At 41.5% G+C, this 23,646-nt stretch overlaps 1 protein-coding gene across 1 annotated transcript; it reads right to left on the reverse strand.

The window, feature by feature from the left end:
• Nucleotides 1-147: 147 nt before the first annotated feature.
• On the reverse strand, nucleotides 148-13,533 carry sncb (synuclein, beta). The gene is made up of 6 exons (XM_086223149.1): nucleotides 13,367-13,533; nucleotides 12,349-12,482; nucleotides 6,489-6,518; nucleotides 6,126-6,211; nucleotides 2,261-2,347; nucleotides 148-802 (listed from the first exon to the last, which is right to left on the reverse strand). The coding sequence occupies exons 2-6, from the start codon at nucleotides 12,467-12,469 to the stop codon at nucleotides 773-775; spliced, it is 354 nt and encodes a 117-aa protein (XP_086079275.1). The 5' UTR covers nucleotides 12,470-12,482; nucleotides 13,367-13,533; the 3' UTR covers nucleotides 148-772.
• Between the last annotated feature and the right edge of the window lie 10,113 nt (nucleotides 13,534-23,646).

Consider the following 23,646-nt stretch of genomic DNA (forward strand, 5'->3'; position numbering starts at 1 on the left):
TTTTTTCTTTTTGTACTTTTTATTTACAGAAGATTTGTATGTCTGGCTTAACACATAAACCTTTTTATTGACAAGTCCTGCAATTTAAAGCACATTTTCATATGACAACCATTATGATTTCAAGACATAATATTATTGACTTGTTAAAATCTTCAGTACACACAAACACACGCACACACAAACATGTATACTTTGTCCATTTCTAACAGATAGTTTACTGGAATGATTTCACAAGCAACTATAAAGATACAATGTAAAAAACTCTTACTTCAAAAACATGAAAATGAATCTCCAAAGAAATGCAAAAAGAAAAAAAAAAACCCACAAACAGGCATTGTCGACACTTAAGAGGATATTATTGTTGTAATATCTGCTTGCAACTGGACATTTTAATTTTTTTCCACTCCCAATGTCTCATTGGAAGATGATGAACATCTATTGCACATTTCTAAGTACAGATACACACATAGTACAAAGTCACAAGCCCTGGCTCTGGTCTCATTTCATTGGGAGGGAATCAAGGAAATGAGACTGTGAGGACGATCCTACATTTCGATAAATACCTACACCCAACACATTACATTAATAACAACATTTACAATATATAATAATAAAAGATTTGTCTTGAAGGAAGAACATTTTTCAGTGGGAATGCTTGTCTTTTTGTTGTTTTTTGCAACAGGGGTATAATTGTAATAGTTTCAGCATTTGTCCGTTTTATTATTAGAAATATTATTGTGCTGCTGGTTGGATGGTGACTTGAACTGATGCTTTACGCTTCTGGCTCGTAGTCCTGGCTCTCCTGGGGGATAAAAAGGACAGATTTTAAGAGACAGGCAGGTCACATGTGGTAGCTATCAGCAGTAAAAATTAATTAAGCCTATCGCATTAAATTAAATTAAATCCCTTTAAGGGAAATAAATATGTCAGAGGGCTTTTGATAACATACGAAATCTTCCAGCTAAATGTAATGATGTCATTCCATTGCTGCTATGTGCTTGCCTGCCATTTCAGTGTCTTTCTCCAGCCAGCAGAGGGCGGCACAAGCCTACGTCTGGATCAAGTTTGAGTCGTGAGCTCATTCCCAGCGTCCTTGCAACGTTGCACACGCCCCCTCATACGTGATCACCCCCCCCCCCCCAAAAAAAATTCACTGCCTCCAGGAATGTGTAATACTCTTCCGTCATCTGAACTATTAAAAAAAACTGATTTAAGAAAAGAATTTTGATGTTGTGTTTTATCTGCAAACCCTGCCCGAGAAGGTTTGGTACGCTTGGCAGCACATTTTCCATATTTATAGCAATACAGGGCGACCCTGACATTACCCATAATGCATAGAGGCTGTTAGCGTCATCACCACACCCATTTAGACAGTGAGCTCGTGCATTGCTGGTGTAGCAGAGGGTGGGGGAGGGGAAAGAGATGCGGAGGAGTAGGAGAGGGAGATGGTGGAGGACATGAATGGACTAAGGTATTGCTGCTCAGAGATCGTGTTTGCTTTATTCCTTTAAATGATTCATGAAATATTTGTTGATGCAGAAAAAAAGCAAGATAGAAAATCATTCACAACACTGAGCTCATGCAAAACCTTGTCCTAAATCTCCCTCCATGATTTGGAATATCTAAATATTCCCCAAGCAACAGCACTTGAGGGGGTATAATCAGTTAAATCTTATTTACTATTAAGACAATCATTTCAGCATTATGTAAAATGTCTGACATCTTTATTTCATTGTCTATTAGCAATTTAACATCCATTTCCAAAGGTTCTGCGCACTTTGTCTTTCCCTTGGTAGCTCAATTCCAAAAATAACCATCTGTGTCAGACTTGCATCACACACACACACACACGCACGTGCACACGCATACACACACGCACACACAAACACACAGTGCTCGGTGTAGGTAGGTGGTGCTATATTCACTGCACTCACTATGTGGCTTGTTAGGCCTCTGTTTTCATTTCCAGAGAGAAGAAGAATTACCTCAGTGTGAGCAGCAGGGTTTGTGTGGGATGCAAGTGGAGGGCAAGTGTGGGGTGATATTGAAAGGCAATACAGTAAAAGTGCGTAGCCATGCAAAGCTGGTAAATACTGAGTAAGTAGAACGAGTGTAAATCCAATGTTTTTACAGCATTTTCTACATATCGCTCACAAACACGCAACCAACTACTGCAACTGAACAAAAATATATTGCTCAGTTAACGCCATGAGAGGTGCGTGAACCTTTCATGGGCTTGGTTGTCATGTAGGCTGATTACCTGCTGGGTCTCATCATATGTCTCCCCTTCTGGCTCCAGCATTCCCTCTCCCTGGCCCTCCATGGCCTCCTGCCCATACTCCTCAGGCTACAGTGACAGACAGAAGAGAGATGAAGAGAGAGGATATGTAGAATAACACACAAGAACAGATGCACATCTATCATTTCTGTCTCTCATTACTGACTTGCTTCCCAATTCTGTCAGATTCCCAAGCCCATCTAATCCTGCTGTAGATGGAAATCTTAACAAACAGGTCACAAACATATAGTTTCAGTAACTAAACAGCAAGATCAGCTGGGAACTGCATGAGTGAGAAGTAAACGGTGCACCTTCGGGGGACTACTTCTTGCTGCCGACTCAAGCTTGATTGGCGTTCTAGTATTTACGCCAACAGGATGTAATTTTATACCTCTAAGGCTGACTTGAAGTAAGCAACAGCCCCTGGGTTATTCATGATAAAAGAACACACAGTTTGGCTCATTGATGTATATTTAATTATTTTTGTAGAACAACTGACATTTCTAGAACAAATGATTACGTCAGACAAGGAGAAACACTGTAGCAAATAATAACATTTAAGGCTAACTTTAACTTTGTGGGGCTGCACCGGTAGACACTCATATTTTATATTATGTACATTTTAATATTCCAATCGAGCAGATAGAGTCTTAGCACTGGATGACACCCGCTATAAACTCGAAAGTGGAAGTTGTCAGTTGCACCAGAACGAGGGTGAAGTTTGCCTTGTAGACTCACTGCCAGAGAGGCTTTCTGTCAGATAGACACTCATTAATTATAAAACTTCTCTTGGCAATCCAGCAGTTCATGGAAGGTGGATGGTTGGTGGCACTCGGTGTTTAAACCCAGGTTACTCAGGTTTGAACATTGTGTTTACTGTGTTTTTTAAAGGTTAGACAAAAAACTCTGGCAAACCTCTCTGCACCTTGACTAAAGACTCAACCATTGCATCGTCAGCGTGTATTGTTTTTCACAGTATCAGAGGAAGACAACACAAATGTGACTTGCAAAACATGTTCGGCGGGGGTCTCAGCACAAGTAGCAGGCCTGCTTGTAGCTGCACACTAAAGAAATACTCCTGGCCAGTGCTGGCACACAAAGGTAGTTACTGTTTGTAATTTTGTGTATTTAAACAGGCATTTGCGGGGGACATCCCAAAGACTACAGCAGTTAACAACAGAATCATTCAATCTATGACCCAGTGCGTTTTGATTGAGGAAGACCTGATGACGATGTGATGACCTCACACATTCAGAGTCACATCGCGATACCAGTGTAAATGACATACATTTTTTTTCCACGAACATTTGATTTTGAGATGTTAATCTAGTGAGTATGTTAAGTTGGACAGCTCAGAAGCTAGATGGGGACTTAATCATTCAAAGTATTTCAATGTAAAGTAAAAAGAAATACTTTTTTTTCTCCATTTCATCAGCATACACCATTTATCGGATGCCTATTGCTGTGCATACCTACAGTTTTCAGTTTTGTTGCGTGTGTTTCAGGGTCCATGTTCACACCCTCATGGCTGTCTGGGATACTTAAACAAACAGAGCTAATGCTAATGCTATTAGTTCACCTGTGCTTCTCCTAAGATCTTTAAGCTCCAACAGGCTTTGGCCACCAGAACAATATTCGCTTCAGTTCTTTGCTGCTTTTGTTCCCTTTTGGAACTTATTGACAGTAAAAAAACAACAACCCCCAAAACACAACAAAAAAACAAACACAAAAAAACCCCAATATCACCAGTCTTTAATATTCAAGGTATAACACTGTGAATGTATATCAGTCAGTTAATGAAGCAGTCAAACTTCGTTATTGCTGCACCTGCTACTATAAGCTGTGAAAAGAAAGCTAATGGGTCACCACACTTTATTTTTAAACCCAGCACTAATCAAGTCAATTAGGTCAGAGAAGAACAGACCCTAATCCCATGCTCTGGATAAAGCCGGTGTTATTGCTGTGAGCATTGGGAAACCAGCACAAATATAATTAATCACATGGATCAATACCTGAGACAAAGTGAACCAAAAAACAATGTCAGTGGAATTAGAAGAGGACTAAATATCTGTCGAATTGGCCAGTTTGGATCAACAATCCTGACATTCGATACACATTTAAAATAGAATTTCAGTATTTTAAGTTTAACTTTAAGTTGATAAATGGACATGTGAGCATTGTTTTAATGCCACGCACGTTAGCTATGACAAAAATGAGCGGCCAGAGGCCAGCACAAGCGAGAACGGAACAAAAAAGTGGCTTCAAACACTTGAAAACAATGTCAGTAGTTTGTTGCCAGGATGATGAATCTAACAGTATTCCAAACGTCTATTAGTCTATTAGAGCAGGCTGTCAGATTTACTAGATTAGCGAGTCAGTGGAGATGTTCCAACTCTGAGGGATGAGGGCTTAGGAAGGGCCAAGGACCTCCCTCTTGTGCAGACTGAGATGGTCAAGAACCCATGAAAAATTCATGTAAAGCTTTAGTACATCTTATTTTAATATAAATTAATGCGTCTTACATTTGTGTCTGTGGTGACATTCCCACACCACTGGGAGGACGCACGCTGAGCATGCTGTAGGCAGTGTCATAGGTGATAGCCCCTCCACTGTGTTGCTCCCCCTTTTATTCACAACACAGAATTCCCAAATATTCCCAGCAATGTTATTTGGAAATTGGAAAGTGTAGATTTCCCAGAAATGGGATTCCAATTCAAAAATGATCCCTATCAAAAAATGCCAATGACCATTTCTGAGTAAAGCTGCATGTATGAATGACGCTACTATTTTCTGCATTTCAGATTTAAGAAATCAAAAACAATCAACTGATCACTAAAATAATGTGCATGACTTAAATTGCAGACATGCTGAATTTTCCATCATCTGCAGGCGGAGAACAATCTAATCAGTCCTCGCCTTGACAGTGGAGATCCCAGTACATGTGAAGTGAGGTGAAGGGTGACATTGACAGCTCTGACTTTGGCTCAGGTCAGTGGAGGTGAAGAGTAATGGAATAGCGGTGTAAAGAAGACAGCTGATAGTCCCAAGGAGAGTTTGTTGAGGTCGCTCAGACACGCCTGAACACCGACAGATGCAAATTACTACAGTAAAACTGAGAATCGAAGCTTTAGATTCCGTTCATTGCTGACCACAGGAAGAGAATATTCAGGGAAATATTTGCGTTGTGGTTTTGCTTTGTGAACATGATTCCTTGTCCAGTTCCTCACTGAAGAGAATGGTGCTACATTTCTTTTATCAGCGGTGGCATGTTGATGAGCACCTATTCATGAATCATCCCAGACCTTTCAGTCCACTTGCTTTCACCCACTTGTGTATTATCTGTACTTCACCCACTTAAAAACTGACATGAAAAACTGCATTAATTCCACAATTTCATTTCGAATGTGTCCCTCATTGGCTATCACTTGCGTTTATTTGTGGAACGGCTGGTCAGGGGGGAACTGAGCTGTGAACACTTTCAGAAGTAGGACTTTAATGGCATTTACAGAGAAAGGAGACAAAGGGATTTAACTCAAATAAAATGCAGCCTGTGACAATCGGCATTTGCAAGCATCTTCACTAATGAAACCCTGCACATGCCAGACAAAAAAAAGGTCATTTTAAACCTTATTTCAAAGGTGGAGTCAAGGAACCTATCTGACTTGATTTGATTCTCCACAAGCACTTCTTAAATCCTGGTGACTATAAAGGTACAGTCTCTCCCCCATTCATTTAGATCGGAGCCTGGTCTTGTAAGTGTAAAATAATGGCCAGAGGTGTTACCAAGATGGCTGCAAAGTGTTACTCTAGAGAAATTATTATAATATAATTATTATAGTATACATACATTCATGTCGGCAGGGAACTCGTCCTTCTTCACCAGGCCAGTGGCAGCGACAATGTTCCCCATAGCTCCAGTGGTCTTCTCAGCCACTAGAGACACACACATTTCATGCACATATATACACACACACACACACATACAGGAAGAGTATGCCAACAGATTCTATAAACAGATTAAACACATGCACATAATGTTAGCCCTACTTTGTTTCATTATTCTGCGTAATGACCACTAACTCATGTTCCCTACAACACCCACTCGACCCCTCATCACGACGGTGAACGCCACATTAGTCTCTAATGAAAATTTAACTGGAATCATTTTGGGTTTTTTTTTTTTTTTAAAAGAAAGAAAGAGAAAACTCACCTGTGCCCACGCTGTCTTTGGCCTTGTTACCTGAGTTAACAAAAACAAAGAAATGACTTAGAAAAGGTCTTAATTATCATTAAAACCAAAATAAAAAGAATTACGTAAAGCATCCACGCAGGTTGGATTCAGCTCTGACTTGTATTTTGTTAAAAGTCAAGAACTAATTTCGTACATTTTACAGAATTTTTAAACTGGAAAAGAATCCAGTTTACAGTCACAATGCCAATTCACTTTTCTAGGTGTAAATAATCAGCTGTTCAATGTGCACTCAGCACCCGATGCTGCGAGTACAGGCCAGGTCTGAGGCTCACAGTTGTAACATTAACTATGTGCGTGTTACAGCGGAGGTGTTGTTCTCTGTCTGTTTCTGCCTTTTTATTTTGAGTTCCAAACATCTAAAACGATGGTGATGGTTCAAAATCCCAGTACACATTTTTTTGACATCTACATTTTCTCCAGACCTTCTCATTAGTGACATGATAGAAAATACTAGAGTACTTTAAGATGTTCTTTCAAGTCTTGAACTTTTTAACCCTTGAAGTATACATCACCTCAATTGTAGTTATGAAAAAAAAGTAAATAAATATTGGATCATTAAATGCGGTGAGCCTGTTTTTGACGAGAAAAGAGTCAAAGATAAATTTGACTCGTCAGTCGTCCAGTCTTAGGAATAAATTCAATCTAGTTGCATGTTATGTATTTGAAAGCAGCAAAGGCACACTACTAGAGAACCACTTACACACAAACAGGCTAATATATCTTTTTGACTGCACTGAGTGTTATTTACAGGTCCCAGCATGGCAACCACAGCTTGCTGAAAGCAGACCACCGTTCTCTATTTGCCAAGGTGACAGAGGGAAGGTCGCTGTGGAAAACCTGACTAAATGAGCGAGAGCAACATGGCGATGACGCTCCCGTTCCATGAGGAACAAGAGGTCACTGATCGGTTTGATGAAAATCACACGAAACGCATGCGACAGCATTCAAGGTCAACGACGCCAGCTAAAATCTACGGCACCAACATGTGAGACAGCTCTTTCCACGACTATCAGAGACTGTCAATCCATGCAGAGGCGCTTCGCCAGAACAACGGTAGTCCGGATTACTAGAGCAACATCATCTAAATTGATCACTGGGTCGTAATTTCAGTCTGCATTCTGTGTGTCTCCAGCTTTCTGTGTGTCCCCTGAAACAACAACCTGTGAGCTAGCTAGCCTGTAGCAAGTCTGCTCAGTCCTTCTGGTAAATATCTAAGAAAAAATATATACAGCGTGTAAAACAAGTATTGAACAGCTCACCATTTTTCTCAATAAATATATTTCTAAAGGTGCTACTGATATGAAAATTTCGCCAAATGTCAGCAACAACCCAACCCACACAGGCAAAGAAATCGAACCTTAGATCTCCCTAAATTATGTGTAATAAAATGGAATGACACAGGGAAAAAGTACTGAACACACTTAAATACTTATTTAATACTTCATTCAAAAGCCTTTGTTGGTAATATTTAATAAAATTTGTTGGTAGCTTCAAGACGCCGCCTGTATGGAGAAACTAGTTGCTGGTTCCACACTAACAGTCTTCAAATCTCGAAGGTTCCGAGGGCCTCTTCTATGAAGCGTGATCTTTTGTTCTTTCCATAGATTTTCTCCAAGTGAGAGCTTCCTTGGATGTGTGTTTGGGATAATTGTCTTGCTCAAATGTCCACCCTCATTTCATCTTCATTGTCCTGGTAGACGGTAACAGCTTTTTTTTTGTTTTTACCATGAAAGTCTTGGTACATTTTTCCATTCATCCTTCCTTCAATTACATCAAGTTTGCCAGTCCTGTATGCTGAAATACAGCACCGCACTGTGAGTTCCCACCTCCAAACTTCACTGCTGATGTGGTGTTTTGGGGCTGATGTGCAGTGTTAATGTTTCCATTTCCAGATTAAGGCCCCAATAGTGCTCACTGGAACATTCAGAAGTTTAGAAATCCTTCTGTAACCAATGCCATCAGTATGTTTTGCAATAATAAGGCGTCATGCCATTTTTTGAACACATGACGACATTTATGGACATCTAAGATTCGATTTCTTTGCATGTGTGGGTTGCATGGGTTGTTACTGACATTTGGTGAAAATTTCACGTCAATAGCACCTGTAGAAATATATTTACTGAGAAAAATGGTGAGGTGTTCAATACTTGTTTTACCTGCCGTACAATGAATTTGAATAATAAAACAAGTTTCCAGTATTGAATGGTTTCCCCTCTGAGTTAAAGAAGATACCATCACTTTTCCTTTCTCTCTCTCTCTCTCTCTCTCTCTCTCTCTCTCTCTCTCTCTCACCCATCAGATAAGTATCTACTAATTTTACCACCTGTCATTAGTTATTTCAGAGACCCCTACACAGTTTCTATTATAACTCAAAGCCTGGCCGCAGCTCCAGAGCCACACAGGAGCGATCCCTGCCGCTGCACTTCATAGGGAACAGTGATTAAACTCTGTAACTGTTATAAACTACAGCCACTGCACTGTTCAATTGTCTGACCTTTGGCAGACCACATTCCTCTGCACTTTACTACCTCCAGCCGTTTGTGCAATCTACTGTAAGCCCAGTGGTCCTGATCACTGAGGCCTTGTCATACTCCCAACTGTGCAGCAGCCACATGGCTTATTGGTCTCAGAAGGCCTTTAAAAGCCAATGGAGGAGAGATGAAATGATAAAGTACAGAACTGTCTCTGCAAAAGGTGAGCCTCAGAGCAAAATACATCTCGGAAATGCATCTATTTGAGAGCATGGCTCTGGTGAAGTGAATTAAGAGCATGCCAGGCTGCCACTAAGGTTGAGGGACTGGAAGGGCATTCAGAGAGCGCACGCATCCAAATGTAAAAAATGCATATATATATGATCAGTCCCAAAATTTAATGGGCTCTTCTTTGGCAAACGCGGCTGAGATTCATGTCACAGCCTGGAATTTTTGTGTAATCCTGCAGAGTCAAACAAAAACAAACAGAGTGGCGTTCTGAGAGCGCAGACCTCGGCCAAAGCCCATCGCCTACTGTTACATAAACCTTCATCGGGATCTACACAAAATCCGAAAATCCCTCACATTATTAGATATCATCACTGCAAATATGCTCGACTTTTTTTTCTCGGGAGGGTCCATGTAATATTTCATGAGGAATAAAATGGGAAATAAAAATGTAATAATAAGACCAAGATCTGCTTTCTGATCCTTATCAGCATCAAAATGTAATGGATTTGTCCTCAGACCACGATGCATCCTTCCACAAGAACCAGGTAGCCTGGTCAAGTAGTTTTGAAGTAATCCTGTGGTCAGACACAGAGCAACAGACACGGGTGAACAACATTGATTCCTGCTACTTATACCAGCACCAAGGTGTTCAAAGCTAATGTAAAAAAAGATGCATGCTTGTTACATCAGACTTCCACCATCCATCCATCCATCCATCCATCCATCCATCCATCCATCAATCTTCTGTATTTTCAATAATCCTGTTGACAGACAGTCAAATGGCACCGAAGACTTGAGGTGGAAGTACTAAAATGAATTACTAAAACTAATAACGCATCTTTGGAATTCACCCTGTGTAACTGCTCCTCTGTGTCATGACAGTGTAGATCCTTTATGAATGAGACATCCAGCAGCATCGTGTACAGCAGGGTTGTTTCCCTCCCGCATGACTTATGCTGACTGCTCAGCACAGCTGGGTGGGTGGTCTGCAGCGGCGGCAGCTGTCAAAAGGTGGGCCACAGACCTATCAGATCATTCTTACCCCTCCTCCAAGATGGTCCTTCAAGCAAATCACACGCAGCTTTCTAGGGCATCACCATGCTCAACAAGCAGGATACAGAAGCACAGGCACGCCACAGCTACACTCCTCTTTTTTGTACCAGAGGCAGAGATGAACATGGAAGAGATGGAAATGAGCCTGCACATGTTTTGACTGCAGCTCGACATGTTTAGTTTTGTTTGGATCTCAAAAATCTGACAACTTCTCCTCCTTAATGTACTGAAAACACATCAAAATAGTGTAAAAAAGCTCAGCCAACACAAGTGTCACCATGAATTTGACTGGCTCTGACCAGTTAGATAGCCTGGCTGGGTTCAGGGCCTCCATCCAGCTCTTTGTCCCCTGAGTTGGTGAGTCCAACTGTAGGCTGACCAGTAAAGCTGAATATAGGGAAGACTTTTATCATGATCATCGCATATGCAGGCTAGGTGATACATTTAAACCTGAAACCATTGGTGCGTCAATAGAGTAATGGACAGGAAACTGGATAATAATGAAAAGTTGGAGTGATTTTTTTTAAGCAAAAATGACAAAATTATTTACTTTCAGACCAACAATTGTCAGGATTAACTGCTTCTCTTCATGAGAAATAATAGCAAAATCTATTTTTGATGAAACAAAATACATAGTCCGAGTAATTTGGGGCTTTAGGAAATTATTTTCAGTCTTTTTGGACTTTTTACATTGAATCTATTATTGAAAATATTATTAGGATTGATGGACAGTGGCTATAACCGTTACATGCTGCTCCAGAAATATGAACACCAGAATTATAGAGTATAACTCAAATTAGGTTATATAATATATAATTATAATACTAGTAACAATTTCGACCCTCATTCATGAAGTGTTCTTATGTGCAAATGTGTTCTTACATAATCTAGAACAATTTTTAGCGCTCAAGTTGGTCTTCCAGGCAGGGAGCAAAGCCTGATGACCATTTGTAACTCCTTGCTCCTGAAATCCATTGTGTACCTCAGGTTACTGTCAATCTCTCAGGCTTGCAAAGACCAACTTTGCAAGAGGCACATAATAGATGTAAGCACAAGGAGAGACAAAGAGACATCAGGCTGTGCTTCCAGCCTGTAAGACTATATTCAGGGCTACAGAAACTCTTTTGTGTATTTTCATGAATCAGGCCCAATAGCTCTAAATTTATGCCCAGTTTTGGATCATTCACACAACTCTGCCTTTCCAACCACAACAGCATGACAGTGGTGACAACTTGGTTTCTGTCTGTTTTCTAATCTATTCAGGTGTTTTCCCCTCAATATTGACAGAACAGGAGTAAAGCAAGTGAAATCAATTAAACCATCTACTTTGCAAATGAGTTCCAGATCAGAGAGCCGGTCTAATCTCTGTTCTGGTGTCCGTTACAAATGAGGCTGCACTGAGGACAGGAATGGAGGCCTTTGGTTTGCCTCCAGGAGGTGACGGCGACTGCAGGCAGAGAGCACTTCACAATCTGCTGCCATCCGATGCATGGACATGTGGCAAGGGTTGCTCCCACCCTGGTGCTGCCCCACCCCCACCCCAGTTCCCATCTCGTAGCTCGGTCATGTCAAGCGAGAGGCCAAAGGACATTCAGTATCACATCATGTATGTCACAGATAACTCCTCATCCCAGAGCATTATACTGTATTTCCATATATGTGCGAGTTGTTCATCCTGACATGGCGACTAAAGCTGCTGCTATAAGTAATGACATGCTGCATCTGCCTGCATAAGTAAAGCACAGATATTGATCACCTGACTGAATAATTCAATAACCCGCTGGAATAAACTATTTATTCAATGAGTGTTTCTTGATCTGTAGCGTGAAAGATGAGTCATTTTGAGTTCGCATGATAATGTAACCACACAGAGGATGCCATATTGTCACCTAACTGTATAATAGCTGTTGGTTTCTTCCATGTCTGACACTGAAACAAAGTTATGCCTACATTGCGGGCTAAATAATAAAATATTCCCTCTGCTTTTTTTTTTTTTTTTTTTTCCTCAGCAGGCCTGTGTGTGATAATGTGTGTGTGCTGGAAATGATTTTTGCTCATCTTACCTACAAACATGACTCCTTCTTTAGTCTTCTCAGCTGCGACTGCAACTCCTTCCTTGGTCTTCTCTGCAGCCACAGCCATCCCCTCTTTCGCTTTAGACAAACCCTTCATAAACACATCCATCTTGGCTGAGCAACTGTGGAGAGATGGACGCTGTCAGTCACCGTCACGAGCGGCCACGTGTGGATTTCAGCTCATTAATAGCCACATATGAGATTATATTTCTCACTATCGATCAGCTTTATTCATTTGATCTATTTCTACCAACCTCAATGGGATTCAGTCTATTCTAGATTTGGAAAAAGAAGGCAGCAACGCCTCCTGTGGTAGATGGTGACAGCTGCAGTCCAACCATCAGGCTGTAGTAAAAAAAAACAAAACAACAAAAAAAAAAACCCTGTTCACTCATGCATTCACATCCTCGTCAGTGCATTAAATATTCAAAGGAAAAAAGATTTCAATGAAATGGTTAATTGTGGAGGAGCTCATTAATTATTGCTCGCCTGTAATGCTACTCTCAGTGGCCCGGGAGAGCCTGGAGAGAAGGCTCAGGCCTCTGGACCGAACCACACAACGTATATTACTGTAGGAGGTGGCATTTAATGTAAGAGAGCGTTGCTGGGGGAAGGGAAGCACCAAGCTGGGACATGAGCACGCATCACGGCTGCAACGTCTAATGGTGTGGTTGTAATCTCACACAGGGACACATGCTCACAAACCAAGCAGATGGGCAGATTCTTGTATTGGATTCCATTCCTTCATTACTACATGCACCAATTTAGGATGCCGTTCGATTCCCACGTTTGATCCATCCCCGAAGGAATTTCTTATTTAGAGAAGCATCTGAATTGGTAATAAAGTGGAATCAAGCGCGAACGCGTTGATGAATGTGGGTTAAGTGGTTTTAAGCAGCAGCTTCTTGCAGACGACGCTTACGTGCATGATCTTCAAATGATGGTGTTCGCAATGAGCGTGAAAATGACGAATAAAAGCGAATGCAATTACAAACAGGAGCCTTACCTATTTACAAATAGCTTTCGACTTGTCCCCTTCTGGATCCGTCACACACGCGAGTCCCACTATCGTCTTAAAGGGGAGATATCTTCAAATGATCACTAGGTGGGCCTTCCTCGGGATGATCTCCACCAACAGGGACGGCCCCCTTCACAGTGCGGCTGAGACCATCACCCCCCCCCCCCACACACACACACACATACACACCCACCCCTCCCCACTCTCTGCCTCTCCACCATCACTGACTCCCTCCTCTATTGATCAACCCCAGATGTCAACTGGGACCAAACTACCCGAGAGTAACACAGACACACCACGTCATGTCGTCCCCTCTCCAGCGTCCATGACTACAGATGTTATGTTATTTTCTGCTTATCGAGGAATTAATATGTCCTGAAAGAAATTCTAGTACAATAAATAATGATGGTCCGACATAATTATTTCATTCAGTTTTGTTACTTCAGACTAAAATAAATAAATAAATAAATAAATAAATAAATAAATAAATAAAGCATAGCCTTTGTTGAGCAATCAGAGATAGCGGTGGTTCGGGTACAAGTTCGGTGTAATTATGACAAGACTTCAAATCAATATAGGATGGAGAGGATTATTTCAAGTTTTGACCTCAATTATGATAAATTAACAATTACTTTATCAATCAGATCTCTCTGATGAAGTATCCAGTTGCCAAAATATTCAATGTGAAGAAGTTACCATAATTAGCAACAGTTGGAGAGAGGTTCTCCATGTCACTTTTGTTCAACCTTTTCAGTTAAATGTCTCCTTTATGGGGTTGAAATCGAGATTCCAATCAGTCTTCATCTCATTTTCGATCAGTTGGCCTATTCGAATTAATTGCTCAGCTCCGGTAAAAGCTGCCGAAGCAGTTTGATGTCTTAATAATGATGGACATCTTGCAGGATTCCATAGAAACAAAGACAGCGCCGGACCTGCATGCATGATACGTGATGATAAAACTTATTCGAATTGTGCCATTGAGAACATTTACACGTAATTTAGCCTGGAAACACTTTTTTAAGTCTTCTACAAATAACCGGGGAGCATGTATGTGTCTCAGTTTGATAGTGAGGCCACTTTGCCACTTTCTTGTGGCAAAGTGGAATCGGATCGTGGTAATATTAGGATATGATCCATCTTCTGATAAAACAGAAGTAATAACTGTTGCAGTCTTGGTGTGGCCTTCACTCTTCAGCAGCTCAGCGCTCATGTATTCTACCTAGCAGTCGTTCCAGCCCTGTGTCAATAGCTGCATTGACCAAGCACAACCGTGATCCGAGGGCGAGTCCATTCAGTGAGCTGGGGGTGGTGGAGAGATTTAGGATGGGTTTAGCATTGCATAGCGATTATTTTGGGGTTCATATTAGCTAGGAGAGTCGTTGATATGTTTACAAGAAAAGTATGTCGTTGAACCTTTGTCAACTTGATATAATAACGATTAAAAACAGACATTGTCCGAAGTAATTAAACCAGCAGGTGATTTTTTGCATCTAATTCAAGGCGGCTACTTGCTCGCGACTGTTTTACGAATGAATATCTCAGCCAATCAGGGAGGAGATGACATCAGCTCAAATGACCACCTCGGGATATGACGCTTTCATGCACTAACTAGAACCAGGAGACCTTCACACACTCATGATCGGTGTTAGTTTTGCTGCTCCTGGATACTACACGTCCCCTCCTGATCTCCCAGTAACCGATTTACAGCATCAGCGACTGGTTTAATCACCCCCCCCCCCCCCACCACCACCACCACCACCACCACCACGCCTCTCTGACGTATGAGCAGTGACGCAATCCTTGATGTAGTGGGCGAGCGATTACGAAATTCTTCCCCCAACCCCCCCTCCGTTGAAAGGAATTCCCAGATATCAGCCTCTCCTTGAATTCTCCTGTCTTATCGAGTCCCTGTGAGCATGAGCAGGTAGACTGCGAGGCCCCAGAACTGAGTCACGCCCTGCGAGGAGGGCGACCGTGAAAAATGTGACCGCCATATTGTCCTACATTTGAGAATATGCAGCTGCTCTGCGCTGTATCCCACCACATTATTACACCCACTGACGGCTGCAGCCACCTTCCATCAGGTTCATCAGCAGAGCAAGTAAAAGAAAAAAATAGGGGGGGGGGGGGACACCGCCCTCACGACATTGCGAGGCCTTGTATCAGATTTATTTGTAGCGTCATTTGCCGACAAATTCGTCTGATTCAGCAGCAACACTACCCTCCTCCAGCAGGCCGGCGCTGTCCAGGGTGCTGAAATCAAGAGCGTCTCGTTCCAGTTTGTTTTATTTCACAACTCACAGCCTCCTGGAGAGGGGGTGCGAGGGGTGTTCTATCTCCCATCAGAAACATACAAGAAAATTAAGACTATATTTAACCAGCTGACTTTTAACAATTCATCTCTCTGCTCACGAGTACATTTGCTCAGTTGTTAACCGCTTCTGCCCTCTTGTGGCTGTTTGTGATAATGGCGGTGACTGTCGCTTCAGTGTGGTAAAGTTCATACAGGAGCCGTTTGCATGTTCTTATAAAACGCTGGCAAACATTTGACTGATTCATACATTTAAAAGGTTTTAAAATTAAAACCTGAACCGGAACATGAGCTCCGTTTGCGGGTTTTCGTAAATGTCGTCTGTAACTTTTCATACGTACGTTATCTATTTGTGTGTTTATTTGCATTTCTTTACCTGCCTATGGACTGAAGATGAATATGAGCAGTAACACTATAATTCACCATTTTTACATTTGTTACTCATGTCTATTTATGTACATCATCCCAGTTCAAATAAATAAACAAACAAACAAACAAACAAACAAATACCTAAATGAAACACTGAATAATAATATAAATAATAATAATAACAAACAGAAGAAAACAAATAGTGTGTATTTCCATGGTAGTCTTTGGTGGGAGGGGTCACATTCACAGATTTTAAATTACAACATGCAACAAAATATAAATAAACACACACAAAAATACATTTGTATACTTTTGTATACTTTGCATACTTATTTATATAAACATAATCTTTTTGAAGTAATACATTTTCCAAATGGGTGAATCCTGCCGTGTGCACTATATGAGATAATGGTAGAATCGGATTTGCACCATATGCCAACATTTTACAGTAGTTTTAATAGGCTTCATCTATTTATTTACTGACTTTGAGAAACTTGTATCATCAAACAATAACCTGCAACCCTAAAATACACCTGTTAAATATAAAAATGTTGGCTTGCAGGAATGGATTTCAGTTCAGTTAACGCCCCCTAGTGGCACAACTGTGTGACGCAGCAAAAACAATAAAAAAATATTTGAGCACAGGAATAATACTACAAACGTTGTTCAATCCATGTTGCCCCTGTCTTGCTGTGAATTATGTCACCGCTTTAAAGGCCACAATGATGACATTGAACACAAATATTACATGCGACACGTTAGACTTCTAAATATTTGATGTAGTCATGGTTTAAAATGTTCACCCAAATATCACAGGTAAATTAAGTTCCCAGATATATGAAGAGGGAGGCTACTGAAACTGTGTGCACAACCCAGCAACATAAGGACCAGCATGTCATGCAACAGAGTGACATGATGATGATGGACAAAGGACATGTAGAGCAATGACATGTAGAACCTTGGTATCCAGTTGCATTCATTCTCCTCTGGATGATTTGTAGCTGAGTCGGATGTCCCTGACATGTCAGGCCTGTTTCTCTCTCTCTCTCTCTCTCTCTCTCTGTCTCTGTCTCTGTCTCTGTCTCTGTCTCTGTCTCTGGACAACAGTCACATCATTATGGCGCTCACCACCTTGTCACCTATCATCTTCATGATCGAGGATTCATCTATTAGACAATGCCTCTCAATGTGCAAGAGTCCATCAAATAGATACATCAGTCTGTTCCTGCTCTGTTCCAGGCCTTGACGGGGCGACAATGGGCACATGACCTGGCTCCTCTCGGGTGAACTATCTGTAGAGAGATTATGATCTAAACCACTTACTCCATCAGCCGGACCAGCATTTGGTCATCTGGTGGTTGAATGTTGTGATCATGAACTTGTGACACATGCAGCTCCCACACTGCTGGAAGTACAGTGGGGCAAAAAGAGCATTTAGTCAACCACCAATGGTGCAAGTTGTCCCACTCAAAAAGATGAGAGAGGCCGGAAATTTTCATCACAGGTACACTTCAACTATGAGAGACAGAATGGGGGGGAAAGAATCCAGGAAATCCAACTGCAGGATTTTTCCTCAGTAAAATAAATATTTGGTCACCACAACCAAGCAAGATTTCTGGCTTTCACAGACCTGTAACAACGTCTTTAAGAGGCTCCTCTGTCCTCCACTCGTCACCTGTATTAATGGCCCCTGTTTGAACTTGTTATCAGTATAAAAGACACCTGCCCACAACTTCAAACAGTCCCACTCCAAACTCCACTATGGCCAAGACCAGAGAGCTGTCAAAGGACACCAGAAACAAAATTGTAGACCTGCACCAGGCTGGGAAGACTGAATCTGCAATTGGTAAGCAGCTTGGTGTGAAGAAATCAACTGTGGGAGCAATTATTAGAAAAATGGAAGACATACAAGACCACTGACAATCTCCCTCGATCTGGGGCTCCATGCAAGATCTCACCCCGTGGGTTCAAAATGATCACAAGAACGGTGAGCAAAAATCCCAGAACCACATGGGGGGACCTAGTGAATGACCTGCAGAGAGCTGGGACCAGAGTAACAAAGGCTATTATCAGTACCACACTACGCTGCCAGGGGCTCAAACCCTACAGTGCCAGATGGGTCCCCCTGCTTAAGCCAGTACATGTCCAGGCTGTCTCAAGTTTGCTAGAGAGCATTTGGATGATCCAGAAGAGGATTGGGAGAATGTCAGATGAAACCAAAATAGAACCTTTTGGTTAAAAAAACTCAACTTGTCGTGCTTGGAGCAGAAAGAATGCTGAGTTGCTTCCAAAGAACACCATACCTACGGTGAAGCATGGGGGCGGAAATATCATGCTTTGGGGCTGTTTTTCTGCAAAGGGACCAGGGAGACTGATCTGTGTGAAGGAAAGAATGAATGGGGCCATGAATCGTGAGATTTTGAGTGAAAACCTCCTTCCATCAGCAAGGGCACTGAAGATGAAACGTGGCTGGGTCTTTCAGCATGACAATGATCCCAAACACACCACCCGGGCAACGAAGGAGTGGCTTCGTAAGAAGCGTTTCAAGGTCCTGGAGCGGCCAAGCCAGTCTCAAGATCTCAACTCCATAGAAAATCTCTGGAGGGAGTTGAAAATCCATGTTGCCCAGCGACAGCCCCCAAAACATCACTGCTCTAGAGGAGATCTGCGTGGAGGAATGGGCCAAAATACCAGCAACAGTGTGAAAACCTTGTGAAGACTTACAGAAAACGTTTGACCTCTGTCATTGCCAACAAATGGTATAGAACAAAGTACTGAGATGAGCTTTTGTGATTGACCAAATACTTATTTACCACCATTATTTGCAAATTCTTTAAAAATCAGACAATGTGATTTTCCGGATTTTTTTTTTCTTTTCTTATTTTGTCTCTCATAGTTGAGGTATCCCTATGATGAAAATTACAGGCCTCTCATCTTTTTATGGCTATTTATTTTGCACAAGGACCACCGTTTACTTCCCTCTTAAATTCAAGAAAGAATGTACAAATGTAATACCTGAACTAGTATTAAGCTGGTTAAGTCCTCATAAGTTATTCCTTTAAGAACAAAATCACTAACTTTCAGGGAGTGATGACGCACTGACACTTTTCAGACAGATTTTTTGACTTGTGTCGGAAAAAGCAGACGACTAGTTGGCACGAGAGGACACACACTTGTGTCACTTGAGGGCGAAACTGTAATTTTCATGTTTCTCAAATGCTTGTTACATCAGGTTTACTTCCTGTTACAACACTCTCCTGTTCTATGGGGAAATAGACCCCATGCCATGGTAACGGCATTTTTTTTGTGGAAAACTTGTTTGCAGAATCACCTGACACCACGATCAGTCAGTGTTTCTGAACTAATCTGAGACGGATCAGGTCGGCACATTAGGAGGAGCTCAACGAATGAAGTGCTTCCCTGATTTGCTAGGATTAGCAAGGACTAATCTGTCCTAAAACTTAAAGGGTTCTCCCTTGGCCTATGCTACATCCCCTCCGCCAAGTTTGGTGACAATAAGCCAAATAGTCTTTGTGCTATCCTGCTGACTGATGCCACCAAAAGCTCGCGCTTCCTTGCAGAGGTAATTACAGCAGGAAGACACAAGAACCCTGCTGATCTGGTTCACCTCAAGTGAACCAGCCCGTCTTCAGCGTTACTAATTCCGCCTGCACTTTCCTGCTTTGACAGGTCACCCGTGTGTTGTGAAAAGGCCCCGTGTCACTGATACTCTGTTGATTGTCTGCGGATTCATTAAACAGACGACGGTCTTCAAAGTGAAGTAACTGCTGCTGATAGAGTTTCCTCCAGCTTCCTTTGTTAAAATTAAATTAAAAAGTCAAATGTGGAGTTGATAAATTTCTCCTCGCCTTCCTCTTTGTTGGTCTTTTCATTTTCTCTTGTGTTGTTCACATGAAAATGATGAAAAAAGACCTACAAATTGTTTCACTGTTCCAGTATGACCCCATGATAAAAGAAATGAAGTCATGTGTGAAATAAGCAGGATTCACCTTTAGCTTCAGCACGTCCACACAGACGCTGCTTTATTATATTAACTTTTGTTATGTGAACTCTTCAGAGAACTATTTTTTGCATGAATTTTGCCTGACATCTACATCAGGGCATCTTTAATTTACAACAACATTACATGTCCACGGTATACAGTAGAATTTGGGATGGATTCTTAGCAGAATACGCTCCTTATTCATAGACAGCTGGTCCTCCTTGACGTAGCTGCCATCTTGCATCTATGGTAGCTCAGAACAGACAACAAAGTTGGTTTAACTGCAGAAATAATTCTGAGAATGGAAACAGAAGAGGGGACAGGTTTGCTGCTTTTTACAACAGATGGTGCCACCCTGGTCACATGACAGTGAAGGGGTACACCTGCAGCCCAGACATCAAACTGTTAGCTGTGAGGCTTTGTTACAGCCACACTGTTGTTGTGTAGGACCCCCCCCCCCCCTTAATATAAATCTGATCCATTATTACTTCTTTTCTTTAATTGAATTTTCAGCAGTCGTTAACTTGCAAAGTGATTTCCTTGTAGAAATCAAAAATGCCTCAGTAAGTGGGTGCTGGTGCTAGATACCAATTTTGGGCTTGTTTGAGGAGCCAAATTTTGGCGAATGTAGGATCATAAATGAAATCACCAGCTGGTCAACCTGGGGTTCTGTCTCACACTTGGAAAGGGAAGGTTGGCTGAGGGGCTGCAGCTTCCTCGGTAGACGGCACTAAATCTTATTGATAAATCTCACGGATTCTTTCGGTCCCGTTTAGATCAATAGCGGTGATGAAACTTGTTTGCAGCTGAGGTGATGAATGAACCTGGGAGGAGAGTTAACGGCAGTTCAATGGGGTCTGTGGAGACTTTTAAATGAGCTGCTAATTAAAATCCAAATAAACTAAAATTTTCTGACACGAGTTCTGGTTTCATAATTGATCCCTTTGGAAATAACATGATCAATTTAACATTAACTCGGATGATTTTTATTTTTCAGACAAGTCATCATATGATCTATTGCTTAGATAGTTATCACGTCGTCCGACCTAATAATAGTATTTTATTATCTGAATAGAATCACAAATATTTAAAGTTTTTTTTAATCAATTAACATCAGTACATTGGTCACCTAGTTTGAAATGCATATTGTGACTTCAGAGGAAATTCAAACCACCATCCGACAAATAAGATGCAATATTGATTTAAGCCCCCCACCCCTCCACCCCTCTAAAATTAAGGACCTATTTATTTATTCTGGTTAAAAGTTTCTGCAACTCCAAAGAAGTTGAGATTAATGAGACATCACAGCTGGACTTGGTCCGTATTTGGCTCCCCTCAGTGAAGAATTCCTAAAAATCTTCCAGTTAGTTGTGTTTTAATGAACGCCACCATGTAAAGCCTCTTCTCAGCAGGTTTTGCTTATTTGAATTAGCGCTGCTTGCTGTTTCGCTCCACATTAGGTCCAAACGTTCAGCCTTTGAGGTCTTGCTTTTCCAGCCCATTTAACAAATACCCCTTTACTACACTACATTAACTTGCACAACACTTTGATGAAAATTACTCTCATCCTGAGTTGTACCATATTTGAAATCAAAACCATGAAAACTGAATCATATTTGCCTTTTAATTTGTAGCTTTTGCAGAGGATTTGCTCAGCAGCCTTCTGCGGAAGAGGCTGGTTTCACAGGGTGGGGCCAAGTTGTTTAAACATGAATGAGTTAAGTAGTGTGTGCACATTCCATACACTCAATTTTGATCAGAATTGAATCGTGAAATGAAATATACCAAAAAGTTCCAAAATCGGCAGCACAGTCTGCGTTCCCTGCCTCTCCCACCTTCACCTATAAGGGCGTCTTTACGAGCTGACCTCCTGATTTTCCTTTCTCTGCCCCACTGAGGGGAGTCAGTCAGTCACAGCAATCATTATATAATCCCAATCAATCTGAGGTATAAAATCTTGACATAGGCTGAGGCCGCGCTACAGCTGAGATTTACAGCTGTTTAGATTGCAAGTCATTTCCCAGTGGCATGTACAAACAGACTGCTTCTGCCTCCTGGAGCTGAGCGACAGTAAAACCTGCCTGTGAGACATTTTGAATCTGAGTTTAACTCCTTTGAAGCCATCGGGAGTGATCTATTTACCACACTGGATTAAATTAATATCCTTTAGTCTGCCATAGGAGGAGGGGAGGGGTGTTTGCTGCAGGACTTGTATCAGAAAATATTCCTCACGTTATGGAGCAGGATGTAACAGAATCGGCTTTAGCACCTATAGGTGGCAGCAGAGACTGTCAATCCTCTCCAGAGGTGTGATTACTATTCACAGCACTAAGCGGGGTACATATCAAGCCAGGACACACATGAATCGATTGCGTTTAATGTACACGCACGACTGCACTGAAAGAAATATTTACTTGTTGTATGACACTTCTCTGGAGCTTGAGTTTGTCTGTTATTAGAGCCACCAGGAAGCTGCTGGCATCACCTTGAACGGTCTCGGCATCTCTTTGCATCCAGCAAGTTAAGTATCCAATATGGACTCACAAGCAAAACACTGACAGAAAAGGAACATGAAAAAGACCTGATCTCACTATGACGCTCTTAAAATGCACCGTAGAATCTCTCACAGAGGATTTGCGTTCTGTTTTTTCATCCCACATGTCTGTGTTTGTCATTAAAAATGTAGCCAAGTCTCTTAGGAACACATCCACACTCTTGGTAATGTGTGGTAATTTATGTAGCATTTGTTGTTAACATATTTGTTTTAGTAATCCTTTATCCGCTGTATCATTACACTTTCCATGTGGATGTCTATACTTGGCTGATCAGACTATCCTTTGGGGATAATAAAGGATGTACTAAAATTAAGGGCATTATGCAAATTGTACATACAAAGTGCTCAAAGCTATTCTCCATCTTCTTTATGCATGCAGAGTTAATTCAATGAATCTGTGAGGGAGCACTTTCACCAATGATTGAGGTGGATATACAGCACCTGAACATATGCCAAGCTATACAGATTAACAATGTGACATCCTGGAAGCAATACTACAACTGTGTCAAGGCCATTTGTTAAGTTGACTCCGGGCTGACCACATGAACAGAGGGATAACTTATTGTTTTTGCGCGTCTGCGTCTTTTCATTTGCTCCTTGCAGGAAAGGTTGCTCATTTTTCTTTGATTTGTCAATTTTTGGCAGTTATATAAAGCCATCCCAGCTGGCTGGTTGCCTGCACAATTGCCTGCTATTAATGTTGATGCATAATTGCATTACATAATGTGTTGTGCTGTCTTTTGGAGGAGTAAAACAGCTGTCGCGATTGGCTGTGTCAGAGTCAAGCACTCTCCTCCAGCACACTCTCAGACAACAGCCTAATTATACATTTTAAGCCATCTTTATGGGGCAGCACTTCGGTATAGCTTGTCATCAAATTATAACACTTTAAGACCGGAAAGATTCATTTACATTGTCTTATCAGACCACTGCTAATTTAAACACAGCTCTTGTACAATGTCATCAGTGACAGACAGATAAATCAATGTGGGGAGAGTTAGTGAGAAAGAGAGAAAGGACGAAGGCGAGCC

Source organism: Aulostomus chinensis, chromosome 13, assembly GCF_037954235.1.
Source record: "Aulostomus chinensis isolate RoL2024-O1b breed Wild chromosome 13, RoL_Achi_v1.0, whole genome shotgun sequence".
NCBI lineage: Eukaryota > Metazoa > Chordata > Actinopteri > Syngnathiformes > Aulostomidae > Aulostomus > Aulostomus chinensis.

Excerpts from the sequence above, each read along its gene's own strand:
- sncb (XM_086223149.1), bottom strand. The coding sequence starts at position 12,469 with ATGGATGTGTTTATGAAGGGTTTGTCTAAAGCGAAAGAGGGGATGGCT. Across the intron at positions 6,519-12,348 it reads AGAAGGAGTCATGTTTGTAG|GTAACAAGGCCAAAGACAGC; the intron begins GTAAGATGAGCA and ends TTGTTAACTCAG. Across the intron at positions 803-2,260 it reads CATATGATGAGACCCAGCAG|GAGAGCCAGGACTACGAGCC; the intron begins GTAATCAGCCTA and ends TTTATCCCCCAG.